Source organism: Lissotriton helveticus, chromosome 2_1, assembly GCF_964261635.1.
Source record: "Lissotriton helveticus chromosome 2_1, aLisHel1.1, whole genome shotgun sequence".
Taxonomy (NCBI): Eukaryota; Metazoa; Chordata; class Amphibia; order Caudata; family Salamandridae; genus Lissotriton; species Lissotriton helveticus.
In genome coordinates, this window is record NC_136059.1 from 359,409,812 (window position 1) to 359,434,857 (window position 25,046).

General features: G+C 46.7%; 1 protein-coding gene across 4 annotated transcripts in view; it reads right to left on the minus strand.

Moving 5' to 3' along the window:
- CPLANE1 (ciliogenesis and planar polarity effector complex subunit 1) overlaps window positions 1-25,046 on the minus strand; it is a 2,766,109-nt gene that overhangs the window by 2,442,756 nt on the left and 298,307 nt on the right. For all 4 annotated transcript variants that reach the window (XM_078674971.1, XM_078674972.1, XM_078674970.1 and 1 more), the window contains exons 5-6: window positions 14,105-14,340; window positions 4,270-4,376 (exon numbers count right to left, since the gene is read on the minus strand). In XM_078674971.1, the coding sequence (XP_078531097.1) occupies window positions 4,270-4,376; window positions 14,105-14,340 (343 nt within the window). The remainder of the gene's footprint in view (window positions 1-4,269; window positions 4,377-14,104; window positions 14,341-25,046) is intronic.

The window sequence follows — 25,046 nt, forward strand, 5'->3', positions numbered from 1 at the left end:
GCAATGGTCAGAGCGGCAGACCCTGATGCAGAGGTCTAGTCCGGGACCAGGGTTCAATTCCACGCCTCGGCGGGTCTTGGGCTCAAAATTCCACGGACCTGATAATTTTTGCCTCGGTGCCTATTCCAATCATGGAGTCCCACTCTGCAACTCTGGGCAATAGCTTGCTTAATCTCCACAACGCCCCCCACAACGCTAAGGATGCCTGGCCTCCACCTTGGGGGTGCCCAGGAGTGGACACCTCACAGGGAAAGCCAGGATGGGTTCCACAGCGGTATTCGTACAAGCGCCTTGAGACCCTTGCGGGTGAGTAGTGCGCTATACAAGTATCAATTTACAATTTTTTTTTACTATACTCACCAAATTATACCAGTTCTGTACAATCAACTCAACAATATCCGAAGCCTGGAAAGGCTCCCTACTTCAACCAATCCATAAAAAAGGCGACACTGGAGATCCAACCAACTACAGGATCATATACCTTCTGGGTATAGAGGCAAAGGCATATTCAAGTCTCCTCTTACAAGATCTATGAAACTGGGCTAATGAGGATGGAATACTACCAGTCTATCAATCTGGCTTCAGAGCAGGTGCATCAACATTGGATAACATTCTAGCTCTATCCTGCATGGTAGAACAGTCCACCCGGGAAAAACAGCGCCCACTTTTTGCATGCTTCATAGACTACTCCATGGCGTTCAACTGTGTCAATAGGAATTTACTCTGGCAAAAAGTACAAAACTGGGGGATCCCAACCATGCTACTGAACGCCATCATTGCCCTCTACAACAGAACCTGGGTACGTGTCAAACTAAACCGGAACCCAGCAACAAAGAAGGTGTACACGGACATAGGGCTGAAACAAGGTTGCGCATTGGTGCTTTTACTTTTTAACTTATATACTGCAGATCTCGGTCAATCAATATCAAAAGCTAACTTGTTAGCACCCAAAATGGGGCTGACCAGACTGTCTTAATGCAGTACGCTGATCACATGGTCTTAATGGACCACACAAAGACAGGCCTGCAAAGAGCACTGGACACACTAAGCACCTTCAATGATGAAAACGAATTGACAGCTAACACTAGTAAATCAAAGGTAGTGCTCTTTGGAAAATATGCAAAAAAACTCAAATATCAATGGAGAATGGGTAACCTGAAAATAACTACAACAACTAAGTATAACTATCTCTATCTGGGGGTTTGGATCAAGAGCAATGGCAAGCAGACAGCACATATTGCATCCATAGAATCAAAACCCAAGGCGGTGACGTACACCCTATGCAAACTCAGCTCCAAACTGCACAGCCCGACAACTGAGCCAATCCGAAAGGTTATAAAAGCCAAGTTACTACCCTCAATTTCTTATGGGCGACTAGCCTTTCCTGGGGCACTAATTAATACCATGGAGTCTGCCAATTGGCGAGTATTTAAACAGATTTTACAGACACCTGCTCATGTCAGGAATGCATTAGTACGACTGGAAATTCAGACTAAGCAAACAATCCTACACTGGGCATCGATCATCCATTAATATTGAGGGACATGTGCAGCCCTCCCCAAACACAGTGAAAGCAACCCCGAAAGAAATTTTTACAAAAGGAATTTAAAAAACCATATTAAGGAAACAAGTAAGACTATTATCCAAGAGAGACAACCTGTGGGTTATAGAGTCTTCTAGTAGCAACATCGGGTTTTTAGCCAGCTCCTACAAGGACAAATTGCCAATAAAAGACCTAAACATTCGCTGGAAATCCCTAGTGGCGGTCACCTCTTGCAGATTATGTCGTTGGTACGAGGAGTCTTTGGTTCACCTAGTTTTCATTTGCCCTCAATTGAGTCACAAATGTTGCACTTTATTAAAACCTTTCTTTTTAAAATACGGCACCTGTACCTGCCTAGACACAATGAAACTTCTTTTTCCCAAGGACCTCAAGAACTTCCAGCCCATCTCCCTGCTCCCGTTCCCGGCAAAGGTCATCGAGAAGACCGTCAATGAACAACTAACCCGCTACCTCGAGGAGAACAACATCCTGGACCCTTCCCAGTCCGGGTTCCGCAGCAACCACAGCACCGAGCCTGCCCTCATCGTCGTCACCGATGACATCAAGTCCCTGCTGGACAACGGAGAAATGGCAGCCCTCATCCTCCTGTACCTGTCAGCCGCCTTCGACACGGTCTGCCACCACACACTACGAACACACCTCCAGAATGCTGGGTTACAAGAGAAGGCCCTGGACTAGACCACCTCCTTCCTCTCTGGCAGAACACAGAGCGTCCGCCTTCCCCCTTTCCGCTCCGAGGCCACCAAGATCATCTGCAGCGTACCCCAGGGCTCATCCCTCAGCCCAAATCTGTTTAACATCTACATGGCACCGCTCTCCCACGTTGCCTGTCAGCACGACCTCAACATCATCTCCTACACCGATGACACCCAGCTGATCCTCTCCCTCACCAAGGACCTCCAAAACCAACCTTCATGAAGGAATGAAGGCCAACGCTGAATGGATGAGGAACTGCAGACTGAAGTTGAACTTGGACAAGACGGGGGTCCTCATCCTCGGATCCGCCCCTTCGGCCTAGGACGACTCCTGGTGGCCGACCGCACTGGTAACACCCAACAACCACGCACGCAACATAGGGGTCATCCTCTATTCCACCCTCTCCATGACTAAACAGGGCAACGCCGTCTCCTCCTCCTGCTTCAACACCCTCCACATGCTCCGCAGGATCTACAAGTGGATCCCCACTGAAACGAGAAGAACGGTCACCCAGGCCCTCGTCAACAGCAGGTTGGACTACAGAAACACCCTCTACGCAGGAGCCTCGGCCAAACTCCTTAGACAGCTCCAACGCATCCAGAATACCTCTGCACGCCTGATCCTCGACATCCCTCGCCGCAGCCACATCACATCTCACCTGAGAGACCTGCACTGGCTCCCGGTCAACAAGCGGATAACCTTCAAGCTCCTCACCCACGCACACAAGGCACTCCACAACACCGGACCAACGTACCTCAACAGACGACTCAGCTTCTACACCCCCACCTGCCAGCTCCGCTCCGCCGACCTCGCCCTCGCCACAGTCCCCCGCTTCCGAAGAGCGACCTCCGGTGGCAGATCGCTCTCCCACCTTGCCGCCAAGACCTGGAACACCCTCCCCATCCACCTACGGCAGACCCAAACCTGCTAACCTTCAGAAAACTCCTCAAGACCTGGCTTTTTGAGCAGTAGCAGCATTCCCCACCCCAACGCCTTGACACCCTCACGGGTGAGTAGTGCGCTTTACAAATGATATGATTGATTGATTGATTGATTTCATTCCCATGGAACTGGCCAAATTAGCGAAATTTGCACATCAACTTAAAGAAATTATAAGCAAAGATTGAGCCTTGGTCTAAAGGCAGACCACAGGCCCAAATTAGCAAGCATAAATCAAATTCTATGGATTCTTATTTTTACGCCGTGTGTAACTGTTCGAAATGTACTTTATAAATGAGCGAAGAAGGCGCGTGGAAGGACACACCATGCACGCCTTTTGTAACATTTGTTATTAATTGAAACAATAAATGTATTCATTCACTTAGTCCAAAACCCCTTTACTGCCAATGTGCCACAGATGATCTGTGTATGAGTCCACTATCTCTTGTCTACCGGTGGATCACTTACATCTCTTTGCTAGCTGTGACAGAGACAGGAACCTCAGTTTTTGTGGTTTCAGGAGGAGGTGCCTCACACACTAAAAATGAGGAAGAGCTCGGACCTGCCACGGTCTCCCTTCTGTTAGTACATGCGTAGCACAATATTAGCATTATTTTGTGTAGGCCCACAGCCCCACCATGGAGTGACATGTCCCTAGGTCATATCATAGGTTTGTGATACAAGTCAGTGGTGGATGAGGAATATCCTCACTGAAAAAATGGCAAGTATAAGCTCAACCTTCGACTGAAAAGTCCCCTCAGTGGAATCTACTTGGACCAGTAATGTCTGAGAAATTGTACACAAGCAGCACTGAAATTAATATTGCTACAGCTAAATTGAGATAGGTGCACATATCCTCCAGCGAACATTTTCACTAGCACACGCAAATATATTTGCTTATGAATGTCTGTTGATCATTTTCTGAAAAATTATTCAATGACGTAAACTGACTTTTTGGAAAAACTGCTCAGCTAAGAATTCTTCAATTATGAAAAATAATGTGTGCTGGAGTATCTGTAAATCAGAAAATTTTCAGTTAGTTATCCATAATGACATAACATATATCTCACCTTATGTACTGGTAGGCATTTTCATGCCAACGTAACACTAGAAATACCAGCATTAAACGGTCCTCAGTATAAAATGCAAACGAACATAAGCAGCAATCGCCCAGTGTCTGCAAATAAAGGGCATAAATTAGTCACATACAGAAATTATGGTATAAAAGAGTCAAACTATATTAAACTTATCGATGGAATGGACAAATCAAAACACAGAAAAAGTGGTAAGCAATTTATGTTTCCGAAAGACTTGTGAATATACAATAATTTAACAAACACATTCATTCTTCAAATAAAGTTAATGTACCATTCAGGTACCAATGAAAAATATTCATATCTGATATACATAACAACAAGTGTGGTTAACAGAATAGGCTATTCTTTTGTTCTTTAAGGTTGTTGTAAAGCACTGTACGCTTTGTTTCTCATCCACAAGCAGTATAGAGGAGGTGTGCCTTGAATGCATCCCCATACATCAAAAGACTGCCTCAGGACGTCTGGGAGTGGGTTTCTGAGAGTTGAATTTTAGACATGTAGTGATCTTAAAAGTGTGTTCATACGTGTCTGAGTGAAGAGGAGACCGAGGGAATCATTCCTCAATTCACTGTCAGCACTACGGATAGAGGGGAGTTTTTAGAAAGCAAACTACAGCCAACTGACTGGTTGGTACGAGCCAAAGTATGATCGTTCTTCAAACAGCAATCTGAGGAGGGCCTTGAAAGCATGAATAAGGACTGGAAAGTGTTGTACCTTTTGTTTGGGCATGGGAGAGGACCTCCCCACCCCCCTTCAACATGCCTATCCACTGGAAATATAGAAGGGAAGAGTCCACTGGGCTCACGGGCATACTGGACTTTGCACTGTTACTGATGAGCTCAGTTAAAATGTATTGAATATTGTATAGGTTTCAGACAGACCATCCATTGATGCTGATCACATAATAAAAGTCCTTTCTTGCACACCTGGGGTAATTGGTAATTACTTGGCAGGACCTTGCTCGAATTCGGTCTTTTACCAATTGTGTCTCAGTACCATTGTACAGAATTAGTTGACTAAAGTCGTTGCATTTGGGCTCTTGATGCTGTAATGGAGGCACAGTTAAGTACGCTGGTTTTACTCTACGTGATGGAAGGGGTCAGAAATTAGCAAAACATAGTAAATAACTCTAAATAAACTCAATATCTAGACAGATTTAGAACTTTTAAGAAAAACAGGAATTTCAATAGCAGGCAAATAAAATGGCCGGTAAAATGAGTATCTGATGGGAAAACAGCGATAAGACTTACGACACTTTTTTAACCTGTATGTGCTAGGCACTATATTTTTGGGTAACAGCCCAGTGGTAGCCCTAAAACATATCACCATCTCAACAAGGATGCCATTAGAGAAAAATAGAGGATTCATTTAGGGTGACAGTCTTGGTGTCCAGTTCCAAGGGGGAACTGGGTGGGGACCCAGAAGACAGTTGTGGGAAAAAGTTCAGCTGAGACCAGTTAAGGAACCCACCAGTCTTTCAATAATTGCAATGTTGACCGATGTAATAATGTATTAGAGTCCACTTTAAAGTAACCGAGGGATCCATTTTGTTTTGTTTTGTAGTTAACAGGTGCAAGCCAGAAAAATGATTCATTGTGCAGTTCCCAGCTGTTGGCAGGCCTGTTCCAGTGACATGCATGGTACATAATTGTGGAAGGAGACAATATTTGGGACTTCAGAAAAGCTAAAGCTGCATTATGAATGTCCATGTCTCTTTTTAGGGAAGTGGGTGGTAGTTGTAGGGTGGGTGGAAAATGTTTTCTACGAAGAGGGCTCTGTTTCAGTTTTCTTTTGAAAGCTGCCAGATTTTGTTGGCTTCTTATGTATGGGCTAGGCAAGCTTAATAGAGGAGTCTCCAAAACACAGTTCAACCTGGCTACATGGATACATTGCGAAATAATAAGCTAGTTTGGCTGTTTTATGATCTCTTTCTTGGATGCTGTGACACAGACAATATTATAGTAAAGAAGCAGGAACAGCAAGAAGGACCTAGTAAGCTCAAAGCAGTGTGTTAAACGAAGCAGAGGGAGGATCCTTTATAGCACTATAAGATAGCCATTCATATTTGTACACACTGTTGAGATCTTGTATGCAAAGGATAGTTCTGGGTTTATCTTGAGCTGGAGCTCAGCTTGCTCCCATTTCCTCAGACCTTTTGAAGACAAAGCTGGCTCCGCCGAGTTGCAGGAAATAAGGATTTCAGCTTTGTACCATTCAGAAATAGACAGTTCACCTTCATTACTAGGCAATAGTTAGTAGCTGCCAAGATTTTAGAGTGGCTGGGGCACACACGGGTCTGCAGACATCAAGTAAACTTAACTACTTCTCTAGCCCCACCACGGAACAGGATGGTACAAAGAGCTCCAGAATAAAGATAAAGGTCTGCAACCAAGAGGATACAAACTCCATTGGTGGGGACCAGAGATCTGTATCAATCTGAAATTAGACAAATACTCGCAGCATATGTGATAAATGTGTCTCTGCATAAACTACGGGCTACCTCATATCTGTTATTCTACGTTTCTAACCGGGGTATCTCCTGCCTTACACTGGCATGGGTCCTGTGCCCAGAGTTAGATGCAGCACTAGTTCAAGTGCATTTGAAAGATCCATTGCACGTTGTGATCCCAAACCAGGTGCATTCTTTGCCCCTAAGACAGCACGTTTTAGATCACCCAGTGGAGATATTTAAAATAGAAGCCCAGGTGTATGTAGCATTACCACAACTGCACTGGTATCAGAGCCTCATTGGGCTGTGGAACTGAACCAGGGCAATCAATGTCAATTCAATTCAATAGTCTTTATTCAATAATTTACAATCAAAAAAAGACACAATACATACATAAAAGTGTCAGTAAAAAGGTTAGTACCATAAAAACAGACAGTTCATACAAAATTTAATGCCAAACATTTTCGAATCCTGACAAATACTGTGAAGGTAAAAAAATGATAGAATCAATCATATATAGCATTTCCCATGCAATCACTCTTGAAGGAGAGGGCTGTTTACATTAACACACTCAAATGCTAGATCTGGTTCCTCAACGGCCACCAGTTTTTTCCTCCTCAATACCCAGGACCAACTCAGAAATTTTGCAATGGCAATGACTATATCTGCACGAGTGTTCGTTAACAGGATGCGCATTACTGTCATACAAGATCTAGAGCCAAGATTAGCGCACAATGGCTTAAGCCACCTACGGCGAGGGCCGTAGGTGGCCGGGCACACAAAAACATACATGAGTTATTGTCTCTTCCCTAGTATGTCAAAATGGGCAATTAATGTTCGTGGCCTTGTTCCATTTTGCAACGAAAGGTCTTAGCGGAAGAGTACCCACACGGAATTGATGATATAATTTCCTATCACCAGTTTTCGTAATCAAATTCCAGTATGGTTCTGCTTTCGTTACAAACTTATGGTCAAAAAAGATACTTGTGAGCGAAGTACTGCTCACCATTGACAGGGTCTTCTTAGTTATCATATCCCAGTAAAGCTCTTTATAATCATTTTTACTTGGGAATATATTCCCTACTGGGTCATCCCACAGGTGACTAAGGCCCATTTCAAACAAATTATACTTAATCTTCTGAAGCCATTTAATTTTAGAAGACAAGTCAGCATTCCTGACGTGCATTAATGCATTTGCATAGGGTGCCAGTTCTGGGGTAGTCCAAAGTCTCCTCCAGTAAGCTAGGGGTCTAAATCCTGCGACCTCAAAGGAAGTACAACCTAGCTCTAAAAGCAAAGGCTTGATAGGTGTTGATTGAGGGAGGACAGTCAGGGATCTTAAAAACTCATTTTGCGCTTGGACTATGGGTAATAGATTTTCAAACCCCCAAAGTTCAGCGCAATAAATGATGGACGCTCTGATTTTCCCATTGTAAATTGCTACAGCTGGCCCTATAGGTTTAGTATATGACAGTCTGTATTCCTTTAATAGGGCTCCGGCTAGCTGATTGTGTCTGAGAACTTAGACATCAAGTTGAGGGGCCCAGTTCATCTTCCTGTCCATAGTTACCCCTAGGTAAGTAAAAGTATCGGTTTGCTCTAGTGATACATTATCCATTATAACTCTGCCTTTAACAGATCTAAGTCTATGCAATATCATGAACTTGGTTTTGTCAACGTTCACTGCAAGTTCATGGTCATTGCAAAAGACTATAAACTGGTCAAGGGCACGTTGTAGACCAGACTGAGTTTTTGATAGAATTAACGTGTCGTCTGCAAATATTAGTAATGGAACCCTTGATCCGGCAAGAGATGGAGCATCAGTTGGAAAATTAGAATAATATACAATAACCCTATTTATAAATAGGGAGAAAAGGGTAGGAGCAAGGACACACCCTTGCCGCAAACCTTTATTTACAGGGAAACGATCAGACAATTCACCCTGCTGCCCCCACCATAGATGAGCATAATTTGCCTCACGCAGTCTGATAATAAAACTAAGTATTTCTAGGGGCATCCCAGCCTCCTTTATTGAGTCCCACAGCTTATTGCGAGGTACTAAGTCAAATGCTGATTTTAAATAAACAAATGCAGCATAAAGAGTTCCACCTGCTAAAATCACTGTAGACAAATAAATCATCGTAAATCGAAAAACTTGATCAATGGTGCTCACGTGGGGATGAAAACCCGCTTGGTAGGTAGATAATACATTCTGATCTATAATCCATTCATTAACTCTACCTAAGGCAAGTCTCGCAGCTATTTTTTGTAGAGTATCAATTAAGCGTATCGGCCTATAATTGCTGGCACTGGCACGGTCTCCCTTTTTATATATGGGAATGATTTCGGCCCCTCGCCAGGTATCAGGTATTAACGCACCTCTAGCAATAGCATTTATGGTGATAAAAATATATTCAATCCAAATCTTCCTATCTTGTTTATAAAGGTCGGCCGGGATGCATTCTGGGCCAGGAGCCCTCCCTGCAGGCACCCTGTCTAAAACTCTGTCTATCTCTCCTTTAGTAAATAACAGAACTGCCTCAGCATTTACCTCAGGGTACTCAGTGCCAATGCTGAGTGAGGAAGCAAATTGGCCTTGAAAATACTGGACCCAAAGTTCGGGGGGGGGGAGACATTTTTAACTGGTTTGGTTCCAGTCATATGACTGCCCCATTTAACCAATTCCCAAAATTTGATCCAGTTCTTCCCTTTAGAGGCATTAGTTAGACTAGCCCACCTATCCGCATCATAATCTTTCTTCGCCTTCAGTTGTACTTTCTTATAATTGGGACTTGCTACTTTAACCTGTTGAGGGACGCCCATCTTTATTGCATTTGAGAGGTGTCAAACTGCAATACCACAAGCCTCATTATACAACTTGGAGGCTTTTTTAAAAGGAGGCTTATGCAGCTTTCTAATTTTGGTAAACAGTTTCTTCAATTTAAAAAAATGATCCTCATGAACCTTCGTAAAGTCTGAGGGACAATTACCATTGGTATCTAAAAGACTCATCAATGCAAGAGTCTCCTCTGTGGATGACCTAATCTGCTTTTGTAAACCTTCATCCTCAGAGACCACTGCCCATTTTAACCGGCGGCAATCTTGAGACATGATCACCTCTCCTATCTTAGATACAGTGTCAACCATTGGGGGGTCCGATCCAATCCTAGTTAAGGTCAGTAGTAAAGGATCATGATCACTCTCTGGTCTGTGGTGAACCACCATATCCACAAGTCTAACCCAGAGTTCTGAGATTATAAAAATATAATCGATCTTACTACTTCTGATCCCACTAGAAAATGTGACACAACCTTCCGCGTCCGAAGGGGTTCTCCGATTAGTAGCTCTTATCCCACGCCCTACGGATAGGCTTTTCAATTGGAGCACTGCCTCAGTCTATTTATTAATTGGTTTCAACGAAAGGAGAGGGACACCCCCAGTTTTGATCCTCCTCCATACTAAGGCTCCAGTCATCTATGACTAATGGCTCAAATGTACAGTTAAAGTCACCTACAATAACCAAAACACTTGAGCCATTCAAGCCGTCCATAAATGTGTCTAGGTGGGCAATAGTTGGTGAGGCTTTTTCACCCGGTAACCCTCTCGCATATACATTAATTAATTTGAGGTCCAGCTCACCCTTTGAACAGATCTTTAGAGGAAGGATATCAGGACTGTCTATTGATGGTTCCTTTATTTGGAGTGATGTCTGTTGCTTAACCCATATAACCAGACCCACACTAGGTCTCCCCTTTCTATTTCCGATTGCCGCTTTACCATAAGCCAAATATCCTGGGTGGCAAACCGTATCTAAAGACCAGGTCTCCTGTAAAACGATAAAATCGTACCTCTCAACAAAGCACGACCAATCAGAGGACATGGTTTTATAGAGCAACCCTGCGATGTTCCAAGATAACAAGGAAAATGCAGGGTGATGCGAGCTCCCAGGGTCAACCTGTGATAGTGTTGGGCCAAAGGTTGATTCTTAGCCTCCAAGCCATAGATACTGTTCACTGGATCTAAATCAACCATGGGGGAACAAGCAGGACGCGCTACCAGAATCGGGGTTGGTGGTTGTAGTCAATCACACAAATCTAAGTCGGATAAGGGGGCGAATCTATTGGACAATGGGACCTCTTGCGATCTATTGGCTTATTCCAAGAGGCGCCCAGGGTCGCCTGCCCATCTCTAGGCGATTTGGAACATTAGTGTAATTTGGCCCTGGTTTGTAAAAATACCCTAATGCTACGATGGATACCCTGTCCATAGATCTGCCCTTCGTTCCACACAAATTATCCAGCAAGAATTTTGTTGTGTGCACATTATTGAAATTGACAACAACACAATCACCATACTCTTCCTTTCTAGAAAGACCAATCCACAATGTTCCTCTGACCATAATCATAAACTTATCAACACCCTCTTCCCAAAACCCAGCCTCCCTAAGTCGGATGTTAAACCAATGCAAAACTTTACACAGTAGTTGATCTGTGGTTTCAGACTGAGTTTCCCGCAGAGGTGGCACATTTTTCAGGACAACTACTAAGGGAGCTGCAGCCGGAGGCAAATTAAGAACTGAAAAGTTAGTTTGTACGGGATTATGTCCCAAACCTCTCGGACCTTCTGATCCATTGGGTATACAGGCTTGTGGATCCAGCAGACGAGTGTTACAGGTATTATCCCTTCATAGAGCTGTTGTGACACTGCCATCACCCGGAGTGCTTACTATAGATTGAGCAAATTCACTAGATCGATTCCCTGGGTCATCTTCAGACCTAAGCACAGCAGCTGACTTTTTGGTTATTACTGCAGCTGAGTTGGTTGGTATCCTTGCGGCAGTTGGTTTCACAGTTGTTTTGCTGGAGGGTTGTATATTCAGAACATCCGGTGTGGCCACCACATCCCACTGGTTCGTGTTTGTATTCGTAGCTGATTGCTTAGGATGAGTAAGCAGGCCCTCGAGAGCGGAGAAACCTGACTTGACCAGGGATTCGTAATTGTTCAGTCGTTCCTCTATCCTAGCCAATCTATATGGTATAGGAGTTAATAGGGTTGTTAATGAATTCTCAAGTCTCCTCCACAGTTCTTGGTCACAGTTCAAATTAGTACCATCTGCGGGTGCATTGTCAAGATCAACCGGGGTGGCATTTTCAGATATACTGCCCTCGTCAGCAGAAGCACGACTTTGAGTTTTATTTGACCTAGCCACCTTTGCTGTACAGGCCTTTGTGGGCCTCCTCCCCGCTTCCTTTTCATTGCCGGTTCGAGAGTCAGTCGTTTAGTGGTATTATTTTTAATCGGGGACCTGGCAGATGCTTGTGTAGACTTGCTAGCGGCAGTATTAATTTGGGCCGATGGTGGCTTTGATGAGTCCTCTGTTGGCCCAGGGAGGTTAGGGACATCAGCGCTCTCCTCATTGTCGATCGGGAGTATGATAGAATTTGCAGCTAGGTAAACTGGTGAACAAGCTGTAGCTATTGTGCCTAAGGACGAACTTTTGTTTAAAAGCGGGTCCAAAGATAACCGGCGCTCAGTCATCTGAATCTCCTTTTCCAAAACAGAGGTGGCCCTAAGTATAAACTGATCAAGCGTCCCCGCCACGCTACTACCGTGAGGGGCACCTAACTTCTTCCCTTTGCATCTGCTCATCTTAAAGTACCTATGGATACCTGGCCCAGGCAGTCAGCAAGGAACAAAGATAAACTTACAAGGTTTAGAGAGTGTTAACAAAACTAACCTTGCACGATGGACAGGTTAGAGGGGGGGCCCAGCCCGGCCTCGTCCGGGCTCCGACGGGCACAGACGGGCCCGCCCTTGGTGTGATATAGCTCCCGCTGAGTGCAGGCACAGGTGAGGGCGGTTGCAGCACTCAGGCTGCTGGGACTTGGAGTCCCTCGTTGGTTCAGGAATCCAGCAAGCAGGCAGAGAAGGTACGATGCGGCTCCCGCGGAGCGGGAGTGGCGAGGTGTGATATAGCCCCCGCTGAGTGCAGGCACAGGTGAGGGCGGTTGCGGCACTCAGGCTGCTGGGACTTGGAGTCCCTCGCTGGTTCAGGCAGAGAAGGTACGAGGCAATCATAACTTCGTCTCTCCACGCACAAATGTATATACCAATGCACCACAGTAACATAAATATGCACAGAGTGCATAAAACCTAGCTCAAAAGGGTGTTAACATGGTTTTAGTCCCCAAGAATTTGCAAGCAACACAGCCTCACATGAAAATAAAGTGAAGTAAAGGCTCATGAGAAAACAGAACACCTAATAACTCCAATCAAGGGCTAATGTGGATGCAAACCTTCGTGAATGTCAAAGCAGATTGAGATGGTCTCCATGTCCCTGGACACAGTTGTCTCTCACAAGGTCGGTGAGAGCTACAGAAAGCAAAGTAGAGGCAGCTATGTGGTAAGTTTCCTCAAAGAACAGAACTTGGTCGAAGAATATGTGTCCCAGTGGAAAAAGCCAGAAACCTGGGAGTAATTTTTGACAGCAAGCTGTCATTCAACCTTCACGTCAATAAGGTTGTATCATCCGCTTTCTTTATTCTAAAGAAAATTAGGAAATTACTGCCCTACCTCCCTACCTCAGCTGGGAAGACCCTGGTCTCTACCCTAGTGTTTTCTAAAATTGACTACGGGAATGCCCTCTTTCTTAATACTCAGAAACTTGTTCTATCTAAGTTGCAGTCCATACAGAATGCGGCTGCAAGAATCCTACTTGACATCCCCCGCCGCCAGCCTACTACTCCCGTCATTCGTCATCTGCATTGGCTAAGAGTAGAGGGCCGCATTAAATTTAAGGCCCTCTGCATTGCCTATAAGGCAGTGCACGGCGTTGGACCTAAGTTTCTGACTGAAGCGTTTCAGTTGTATACCCCTAAAAGGCAGCTGAGATCCGCTAACACCTGCCTCCTGCCGGTACCTCGCACGAGAACGGCAACTTGGGGAGACAGGCGTTTCCTGGTTGCTACTCCCAAACTTTGGAACCTTTTGCCACTCATGATTAAAACTGCCCCCAATCTGATGAGCTTTCGTAGGCTCCTAAAGACATGGTTGTTCAACCAGTAAGCTTGCTGTTCGGTCCCTCTAGCCCCCACATGCGCCGAGACACCTTCGGGTATTTGTTTGCGCAATAAAAATCTCGAAAATAAATAAATAAATAAATAAATAAATAGTCAGCTATCCATGCTGCAACATTAAATAACAAATGATAGCTTGAGGTTTTGTAATCTCAAACTGATTTTATATAGTAGAAATATATTTCTGTTAAACATGAAGATATTACTTTAGAATAAACTGTTGAGCATGAGGACCAAAAACTAAGTGTGATGAAAACTATACTACACTACTACCTCAACCCACCTGATTCCTTATGAAAATTGCATGGACTGCTGCTTCTTTATTGTCAGTACCAGGCAATACTGTTGAGCCACCAGGATCGATTCTTGACCATCTCCCAGATGACAAATGACCTTTACATGATGATGGAATATTCTTTATGTCTGTGCTCTCCCACACAAACACACAGCCTAGTGTTGTTGCAAGAAGTAGTCTTCTCCCATCCCCGGACACAAAGAGGTGTAATCTCCTGCAGCTCTCTGAAACAAAAAATGACATACATTTATCAAACAATATTTTATTCCTTTAAATCATTGCAAGACCAATATATTAATATATACAAGTTTCAAAATAGAATAAGATCAATGGGCATCGAATAAGATCAATGGGCATCAGTGAAATTCAATGAATAGCTACTTTATTCTTACCAAAATTCATATCTGGTGGTCCTTGAACACTCACATTTCTAGGATTTAACCTGGATTATCACAGTATCCTGCTAACAAATAGATTGCTGAACTGGTCTCACACAGCTAGAAGAGGGACATAAAGACCAGCAAGATGCCTCAAGGGATTAACACTAAATGTTGTCATCTGTGGTGATCTAAAGGTCACAAGTTCAACTTGAGGTAAGGTAGTCTCTACTTTCCATCCTTCATAGGTAGCAAAATTAGTACCATTAAATTAGTTATTAGTAATATCTGAATGTTTATAGTGCTTAGAAGATGTAAAGACGTGTGATATAACGAATTGAATAAAAAAAGCTGGTGTATCACACTCCATGACAATGAGCATCAATTACCACCACAAACCATGCAAAACAGGTTGATGCAAAGAATGTCCTGTGCACACGTATATACGTAATAAAGTTCTCAGGTGAGAACCCAATACATCTTGGTGAAAGTTCAATACATGAGGTCGGAGTCCAATGTCATAGATTGTATATACATTGAATGGTTCAGTGTGGATCAGTACATATGAGAACAAATAGCCGACACGTGTTTCGTCACACCGTGTGGGGGCTTTGACTCTTCAGGGCTGGGAAGGACACAATGTATGTATAGATTAGCTATAGTAAAATACTAAATACTTTTTTTTTTTAAACTCTTTATTCGTGACTGTTTCAGGATGACATACATTTCTGTTCAATTGCATCTCATATCCCTCAGCAGTCTTTTCCATTTTCTTAACCAGTAATTGTGGGGGTATATCATTTCAGTTGTGAGGTACGTATCATAACATTCCCCGGATGCATCCCAAGTATGTGTTTCAAACACCATAATCAAGGTTCTCATTATTGGCAAACCCCAACTGTCCCCCCCTCCCCGCCCGCCCCCCTCTGTCTCCTGGTTGGCCTCTCTCCTGCACTCGACATCCCAGGCCAAGGTGGCTCTGTCTATCTGGAATTTGTGTAGGGTCCTAGGTCTGGTCTAACCCCGGTGAGTTGCCCCATTGCTCTTGAACCTCAGCCCCCCCCTGCCATCTGTGTAAGGTCATCCTACCGGGTCTCCTGGGCTGTCCAGGTCTGTCTCTTCCAGGTCTATCAGCATTTGGTCCCAATCCTGCGCTATGGGGTATTTGCGAAGACCCTTGCTCTCCTCCCCCCTCAAAGCTGCAGATTCTGCTTTACCCCATTTCAGCATGTCGCTGCGCCACACTGCTACTTGCGGGGCCCTGGGCGACTTCCATCTCATAGTGAGCACCCTGATCGCCAGCACTAGCGCCAGGTCCGCAAACTTCAGTTGAGCCTTGCATGTTTTGGGCCGCTTCCTGTTCCCTAGGAGACAGGGTAATGCTCCCTCCGGGATCCGGAGTGTTGTTATAGAGTGCAACGTGTGTTTGATCGTCCCCCAGTAAGTATGTAATTTCGGGCATGCCCATAGCATGTGAAGAATATGTGCCTCGTCTTGTTGACATCTCGGGCAGCAGTGTGCAGCGGTAGGGAACATTCTGTGTAGTCTCTGGGGCGTAAGGTAAGCTCTATGGAGAATCATGGCTTGTATGAACTGAAATTTAACATTCCTAGATACCCGTCTATGATGACCCAGAATTATCTTCCACTCTCCGTCCGATATGTCTTCACCCGCGTCTACAGTCCAGGTCTCCCTGAGTGTGGCGATCGGTGACGTCACATGTTCTCTGATACCAACATACAGCCATTTCACCAAGTGTCCCCCGTGCCCATATAATGCATGAGGTGTACTAGCTCATGTTGATCTGGTTTTGTACGTTGTGGGGCCCAGGTCCGTCGTATGTAGTGCGTTACCGAGGCGTGTAGGAGGTATAAACGTGAAGGGGCTACCGTGACCTGCACAAATGAGGCATGGTCCAGTATGGTGTCATCGCCGAACAGGTCTCCCACCCTGTCCACCCCGGCCTCCGTCCATGGACGTAGTCTGCGCTGTGTTAGAGTCCCCTGTGGTGTCGGGAGCCCCAGTAGAGGGATATTATCCGCATATGGGGAGGTCCCCGCCGTGTATGACAGCGATTTCTTCCAGCAGGTCAGGGCCACATGCAGGAGGGGGTGGCAGTCCCTGGGGGTCCTAGCATTGGGCAAGAGGAGGGAGTGTAGGTCTCCACGTGCTAATTTGTCCGTCGTGTAACCGATCTCATGCAAGTCTCTACCCGCCACCCATCGGGTCAACCATTGGAGCTGGCTGGCATAGTAGTAGCTTCGCAGGTCCGGTACGCCCAGGCCGCCCCGTCTGGTGTGTAGCTGCAGTTTTTTAAGGCTAATTCGTCTTCTCCCCGATCCCCATATGAGGCTGACCAGTAATGTATCAAGTGTGGTGAAAATCTGTCGCGGGAGCAGGACCGGCAGGTTTACAAAGTAATATAATATGCGGGGGAGCAGGACCATCTTCGAGACTGCCACCCGTCCCATTACCGATAGGGGTAGGGACGTCCAGAAACCTATGCTACCTCGCAGGCCAGTAATAGCCTTACGGATATTACCGTCAATTTGAGCCTCTGGGTTCCGGTAAACCTGTATCCCGAGATATTTGAACGTGGTTGGTGCCACTTGAATTTCATAGGCCCCGAACTGTATGTAGGGGGGCTGTTGGCCCTCTCGAAAGAAGAAGCCCAGGGACTTTCCCGGGTTTATAGCCAGTCCAGATATGATCTCAAAGCGTCTGAAAACAGTCGCCAGGGGCGAGTGGTCCCCTCGCAGGTTCCGGAGAAATACCAAGATGTCGTCAGCATATATTGAGACCATGTGGTCGATGCCCTCTACAGGTATGCCTTCCTCCGCAGCTCTGATGCGAAGCGCAATAGCCAGGGGTTCCAACGTTAGCACAAACAGCAGTGGCGACAGTGGGCAGCCCTGTCTTGTGCCCCTATGGACCTCATAACAGTCCGATGTGTGTCTTTCCGTGCGTGCCCTAGCCGTCGGGCCTGTGTACAACAAGCGGATCCATTTTATAAGGGCCTCTGGGAACCCAAAACGATGCAGGACTTCAAACATGAAGTCCCACGTCAGGGAATCGAAAGCCTGACGGAGGTCAAGGGCTATGCAGCCAGCGTGCGGTAAGTTGTGAGGTGTAGTTGTCATGAGAGCGTGGAGTCGCCTCGAGTTCTGGGAGGTACTCCTCTCTGGAAGGAAGCCACATTGATCAGAATGGATCAGGCCAGGGAGGTGGCGCTGGATCCGCATGGCAATAGCCTTACTAAGGATCTTATACTCCGTGGAGAGCATGGATAGGGGTCTGTAATTACCCACATCTTGAGCATCCCTGCCGGGCTTCGGGATAGAGATCACCAATGCCTGCATGGTGGTAGTCGGGAGGTGACCAACCTCGTAGGTGGTGTTGTAAATTTTCTCCAGGACGGGGGCCAGCACATCAGCGTAGGTTTGATAAAATTCCCCCGGCAGGCCATCCATGCCCGGGGTTTTTCCCCGGTTAAGTTTATGGATTGCTACCTTTATTTCGTGTTGTGTAATAGGTCCGGCTATAGCCGCCTGGATTCCCGGGGTCAGCACTGGGAGCATTAGGTCATCCAGGAATCCCGTTATGTCTTCTCTGGTCCCTACAGTGGGGGGGGGCGTAGAGGTTCTCCAAGTGAGTCTTAAATACTGTGTTAATCTCCATTTGAGTGTGCACCTGTGTACCCGCTGCGTTCCTAATAGTCGCTATGGTAGGGCATTCGGGGGCATCCCGAACTAGCCGGGCAAGCAGAGCGCCGGATCTGTCCGCCTCCGCCTGTTGTCTTTTCAGATAGGCCCCATAGTCCATCACCCTCAGGGTTTCTAGCAATTCTGCGTGGTCAATATTACACTGCTGTAGCTCAGTTGTACGGCCAGGGTCCTGCCCCACCGCATTTTCTAGGTCGCGCAAGCGCTGTTCCACTTCACATAGCTTACCGTGGATCTCCTGCCTGGCTCCCACCCGTCGGCCTATAGCAGCCCCCCGTATGACAGCCTTCATTGCGTCCCACACCACTAGGTTCGAGGATGCGGAGTCCCAATTGGTATTGAAGTAATCAGTTAAGGCGTCAGCTAAATGTGCTCGGAACGGGCCATCCTCGAGCAGCGCAGGGTTAAGCCTCCAGGTAGGAACTGGTGAGGGTACTCTACCCCAGTGTAGGTCAACCGCCAGCGGTCGGTGGTCCGAGAACGTTTTAGCAAGGTAATCTGCTGTGGCACACCTAGTCACTACCGAGCTAGAGCATACAAACCTATCCAATCTGGTATGTAATTTGTGTACAGGGGAGTAGCATGAGTATTCTTTGTGTGTCGGGTGCAGTGTGCGCCAGATGTCCGCCAAACTCCAACCCCGAAGCCACGTCCCAAATGACTCTGATAGTTTATGTATTCCCGCCGCCTGGAGGGGGGGGTGTGATCTGTCGAGGGTCACATCCAAAATCATGTTCCAGTCACCACCCAGAATCCAGGGGACGTCCACCCAATCCGCTAACGCCCGGCCCACAGCAGTAAGGAACCTATCCTGGTCAAAATTCGGGGCATAAATGCTGCCCAGCACTACCACCTCCCCGTCCAAGGTGCCTCTCACTAACACATAGCGTCCCTGTTCGTCAGTCCGCCTCTCCAGTTCCACAAATGGAGTACCATGGCGCACCCATATCGTGGCCCCTCTTGAGAAGGCAGAGTATGTGGTAGAAAAAACAGTACCCCTCTATTTCTTTCTCAATAGGAGTGCCTCGGAGTGTGTCAGGTGCGACTCCTGTAGGAACACTATGTGTGCCCCTTGTCGTAGTAGGAAAGCGTGTACTCTGTGTCTCTTCTGCACTGCCCCCAGCCCTCTCACATTCCAGGTGACCAGCCTATACTTTCCGTGTGTGTCAGCCATAGCCCCGTGTTGGTGTCAAAAGTAGTGTTCCCATATGTCCTATTGAGTGATTCTTCCATGCCCCCCAGGAGACAGTACCCTCCCTATCCCAAACCCCAACTGTAAAGGCGCAGCCTCCAAACCCTGCTGTGCCAAACCAGAAACATTGGAACGTAAATAAACAAGTAACAATGCATACGCTAGTGGGGGGTCGGCCAAGCATCTGCCGTGTCCATAGTGCCATGCTCGGTCAGGTCGCCGGCTCAACGGCGCCGCCGGGAGAGTTCTTTTCGAAGTTAGTCAGTGTAGGTAGCCACGTCTCGTGGAGGGGGGGGAAGCAAGGGGGCAGGGGAGGGGAGGGGGGGACAAGGGCGGCCTCATACCGGCAGAACCAGCCCGTTGCAGCTATGCGCCGCAGGAGCACAGGAGGCGCAGGAATCGCATCGCACGATCCCTGTATCTGAGTTTTTCTCCCCATCCAGGGCAGGCCGCACGGTGCTCGCCAGCAAATAAAGGGCAACATACATATTCTGAGCAAGCACATTTCCCCCCCCCCCCATCCCCGCCGCCCCCCCACCTCATACAGAAAAGGATATCGTGTTGTATTCTAGTCTCAGGTCTAGTTCATAGAAGGTATTACTCTTGGGCATTGTCTATAAATTCATCCGCGGCTCTAGGCGTCACCGTCGGAAATAGGATCATACTGCTATCCGAGTCAGAGTGTACAGTGCTATCCTCAGTGTCCGTGTTGATTGTCGCACCGTCGTCTCTGAAGGATCCCACTGCTGCCACTGCATCAGCCTGTCCCTGCTTTTGTTGGTGGGCGGTCGGTTTGCGCTGCTTCGGATGAGTGCATTGGGCGCCATTCTCGGTCTCCCCTTGAGTCGAGTCCTCCCTGGATCCGTTGCCTGTGGAGTCCTGCGTCGGGTCCAGCCGCTCCTCGATGTCCATCACCTCCAGCCATTCCTCCACATCCGTGGGGCTTTCGAAAAAGTGAGTCTTCTTGTCGTGGATCACCTTTAGGCGTGCAGGGAACAATAAGGCGTAGCGCAGTTTAGCCTTTTGGAGCCTCTGTTTTACCTCATAGTATGAGGACCGTTGTTTTTGCACTTGATTGGTATAGTCTGGGTATAGTGAAATTCGTTTATTCTCCCATGGTATGACCGATTTGATTCTGGCCTGAGTTAGCAGCATGTCTCTATCCCGGTAATTGAGGATCCGGACAATAAGCGGCCGTGGTGTCTGTCCCGGTTTTGGCTGGCCAGTTGGGATTCTATGCGCCCTTTCTACACAGAAATATGGCGACAGACCCTCAGGGGCAACGTTATCTCGGAACCACTGTTCCATGAACTCTGCCGGCCGGGACCCCTCGCTTCTTTCCGGCAGGCCAATAACGCGAATGTTATTGCGCCGATTGCGCCCTTCCGCGTCCTCCACGCGTTCCAGCAGGGTTTTGACTTGACGTTGGATCACTTGGATGGAGTCCGTGTGTTCCGCCACTGTCGGGGCGAGTTCAGTTATCGACAGACCTTGATCTTTAACTTTATCCGCCAATTTCTCGTGGTCCGCCTTAAGCAAGGATAGGTTAGTGGTGAGGGTGCCCATCTGCGTCTCCATCACGGCCCTAGAGTCTCTGATCTCTTTTAGGATAAGGTCTAGTTTGTCGCCTTGCTGGCTCTCTGAGGTGCTGGAGGCCAGAGTCAGCGGTGCAGAGCCCCCAGGGTCCGTATCTCGGGCAGGTCCTGTGCCCGGGCCCTCCTTGCCCCCCGTGTTCTTCACGCCTTTGCGCCCCATATTAGACGTCAGGCGCCTGGTTGGCGGTAGGAGCGCGGGTCAGGGCGAGTATTTGCCGTCCAGTGTGCGTCTTATTTCCCAGTTGGTTCCCCGCCGGTCACACCTGATGCTCTCACCTTGGGGAAGCTGTTGACAGTGTCCGCGTCTCCGCAGGGGGGAGGGGCCGCTTTCTACCACACCCAGCGTATATGAGCGCCGAGGGTTTTCACTGGGCCCACCACCCTGAAGCGCTATGTCCCCCACCTCATCAGGCCGTCCGCAGCAGTCAAAAACGGCAGTAGGAGCAGTTGAGCGCCGCCCCGCCTGGGCCCCCGGCAATGTATGGGCACAACGTAGTTACAAAGGGAATGGGTTAGGCGCAGTAACAGTGCCGTATTGGGGGGCGTTGGCTGTGTTGTTGCATGTTTCTCCGGCGCCTCAGTCCTCAGCCCACTGCGTGGGGATAGTCCCTTCACCAGCCCTGTCTCTGCCAGGCATCCAGGGCGCCCCAGCCGGACCCGGCCTCCAATCCAGGGGTCCCCGCCTCTCCGCAGTCCGCCCTCTCAGGAACCAGGGCAGCAATGGCACACGAGACCCGGCTCGCCGCCCAGTGCAGGGTCCCGGTGGTCCGCCCCGCACTCCCCCGGGGCTCCTCACCTCCGGCGCAGTTCGGGCAGACAGCAAGCCAGGCAGGGGGGCCCCCGCAGCAGGTAGTCACTGCCAGCGGCGGGAATGTCCGGCCCTCGGCGCCCGCGTCTCAGCGTCCCAGCCTGCAGCAGCGGCCCGTCCACAGCCTCCGTACCTCCTCCCGACGTCCAGGTACACAAGGCGCCGTCCTCGCCCCTCGGCAGCCGCAGGGTCAGGATCCCAGGTGCAGGTGTCCGCCTGCAGGATCGGAGGCTCCGGTGCTCTGTCGCTTCACCGTCCTCTTTCTCCGGGCACCCCCGTCACTGGAGGCCCCGGTCCGCAGCGTGGCTCTAGGCCTCCCTGTTAGCCACGGCGTAAGTCCGGAACCCCGGTCACCAGAGCTCCAGGACTTTCAGCGGAGCAGTCGGGGGAGAAGCGCCTCCAAAAACAACCGTTTCCTGGTGGAGACGACCCTCGGTGTAGGCTACAGGATCTTTACCTCTCCCAGCGGCACCGGAGCACTAGCAAACCCCGTCCGCCATGGTGGCCTGCTAGCCACGCCCCCCGTCGTAAAATACTAAATACTTAAGGTGACTAAGTTGGGGTATTTGTCGTGTTATATGTATCTAAAAGTGATGACAGAGTGAGGGATTTAGAACACCCTAAACTAGGTGGAGACCCTATATTAGTGAAAAGACACATGGCATTAAGTGACCTGGAATACATAAGAATGTATATGGCCCAGTGCTGTGAATCACTGGGACTCTAGTACGCACTACACAATTTATAGTATTCCTTTATATCATTTTGTTTATTTCAACATGTAATGCCTTAAATTTATTGCATATTCACAATGTTCATCATCAATATCATTTGCAAATCAATGAAATGTTTATAACAATACCATAAAATTATGCCTAACGCAACAGTTTTCAAAACACAGGTTTACAGAAAAAACAACCAAAAATAAAAGAAACAACCCAATGCATTTCGGGGCGCAATAGCCCCTTCGTCGGGGGTCTGAAAAAAGGGAAGATACAAACAAGGAGAGTATTAATCATACGTTTTAAGCAATGTTCCACCTTTTAGACCATCAAGATATGTTTATAAACGCTTACCTAAGTAATAAGAAGTAACGTATATCCTGTGTATAGTCTGTGTAAATGTTTTGAGCAGTTGTCTGTGAAAACCAAAGGTGCATAAACTCGTCAAGTTTCGTATACAGTGGCGACCTATTCAATATTAAAGTAGCTGAGCAAATGAACGAAAATAGCGCTTTACCTGTAGAGCCGAATTCAATAGCGTTTCTACATTATAGAAAACAAAAAATGAAAAAAACGGGTTTGACACATATATGTGACCGGAATGGAAGATACATATGCATCCTATTCAAATTAAAAGAACTCTGGAGCTCACCTGCGTATTGTTTAAGTCTCGTGAATGCGTAGCGGAAACCTGAATCAAATAAACGGCTTACATCAGTACACAAATATATATTTGTGTTTGAGCGATAAAATGGTCAAGAAATAATCGAGGCTCATTACCTGCGAGTCTACATTTCAAGCTTCGATCTCGCTGCTGTTTTCACTCGCGAAACTGATGAAACAGAGAAATTGGGGCTGTTATGATTTCTCAACGCGCTTACAAAGCGTCAGAGAGTGATATTTTAGAAACTCTGTGCCAGGGCTTACCGTCCGATAACTAAATGTTATTTTCAGGGCAGTGTCTCCGTCGTCTTGCTCACCGACCGGAACCTCAAGCGGATGCATGAGTCCTACTTTTATTTTTAGCTCTCATGTTCATGGAGAGTAGACATGGCCAACAGACTACCTAATCGCCTTTGTAGTTATAATTATACGACGATAAGAGCATTGAATCGGTGTGAAAAAAACGCACTTTTGAAACAATTGAAAACTTATTGTAAAATACGATCGAAAAAATATATGAGCAAATGTAGCGTCCTATGGAAAATACAAAGTCTTTCCTTAGTCATGCCTGAAAATTAAATGTGCGTGTGTATTGTACCTTAACCTTGATGTCCGGGGCCATTAGTACACCATATTGTACAAATAACAATCTGGATATCAATGTTGCCAAATAAACTATCTGTGTACAGTCGCAACATAATATAACATTATTAAGTGATTTATGCGAATTTTCAGATCTAAAGGATCTTTTACCTATGGTCTTATACCTGCCTATTTACAGTCTATATACAAGTCAACACTATACATTATTACAAGCAATGTCAATTTCTCTACATGAAACACAATGCCTATCTGGACAATCCCATGATCATATAATATATCCTTTGCTGTGTAAAAAGATGCTTTGAACTCTAGGGCAGTGTGAAAAAATTTATTTTTTGTGTATGTCTATGCCCTTAAAGGAAACACGACATCTCCATTTTGTCATTCAATCCTAAGGGAACCATTATCTGCAATTTGCGGATCCAGAAAGCTTCTCTTTGCAGAAGTATCTTTGCGTTGTCCATGCCCAGTCTCTGGGGTACTATTTCAATGATTTGAAAGCGAAGTTGAGCTATATTGTGTTTTTTCTCAATCCAATGTTGTGTAAGCGGTGACGTTAAGTTCTTATTGCGTATCCGACTCTTATGCTCAGTGAGTCTTAACTTCATTTTTCTATCGGTTTTACCGATGTACAGTAGCCCACATGGGCATTTAATTGAGTAAACAACATGTTCAGAGTCACAATTTGTCGAATGTCTAAGCATGATTTTCTCTCCAGTCCGAGGATGCAGTAGAGTGCTGCCTATGATCACATTATTGCAGTTTTTGCAATTAAAACACCGTGATGTCCCTTTGTGGACCAATTCTTGTTGCAGTGGAGTTGGTTTATTGAGGAGTTCCTTTAAATTTTGTGCCCTTTTATATGCGAATAGTGGTCGTTCATCGAATAATGTGCCAAAATCCTTTTCAGCCAATAGGATCTCCCATCTCCTTGAAATTGTCCTTTTAATGTCCCTAGATGCAGTCGAATATTTGGAAACAAAAACCATTCTGGTGCTTGAAGTTTTAGTTTTCCTTTTTAGAAGTTCTGTTCTCGGTGTTGTTTTTATTTTTTCTAGATGTGCCTCAAGTAGTTTTTTTGGGTAACCTCTGTCGAGGTATTTCTGTTTTTGTTCTTGTAGGCTCTTGTCACATTGTTCTGAATTAGAAGAAATTCGTTTGATCCGCATGAACTGCGATACTGGCAAATTGTTTATCAAACTGGCTGGGTGAAAGCTAGTATATAGTAACGCTGTGTTCTTATCTGTT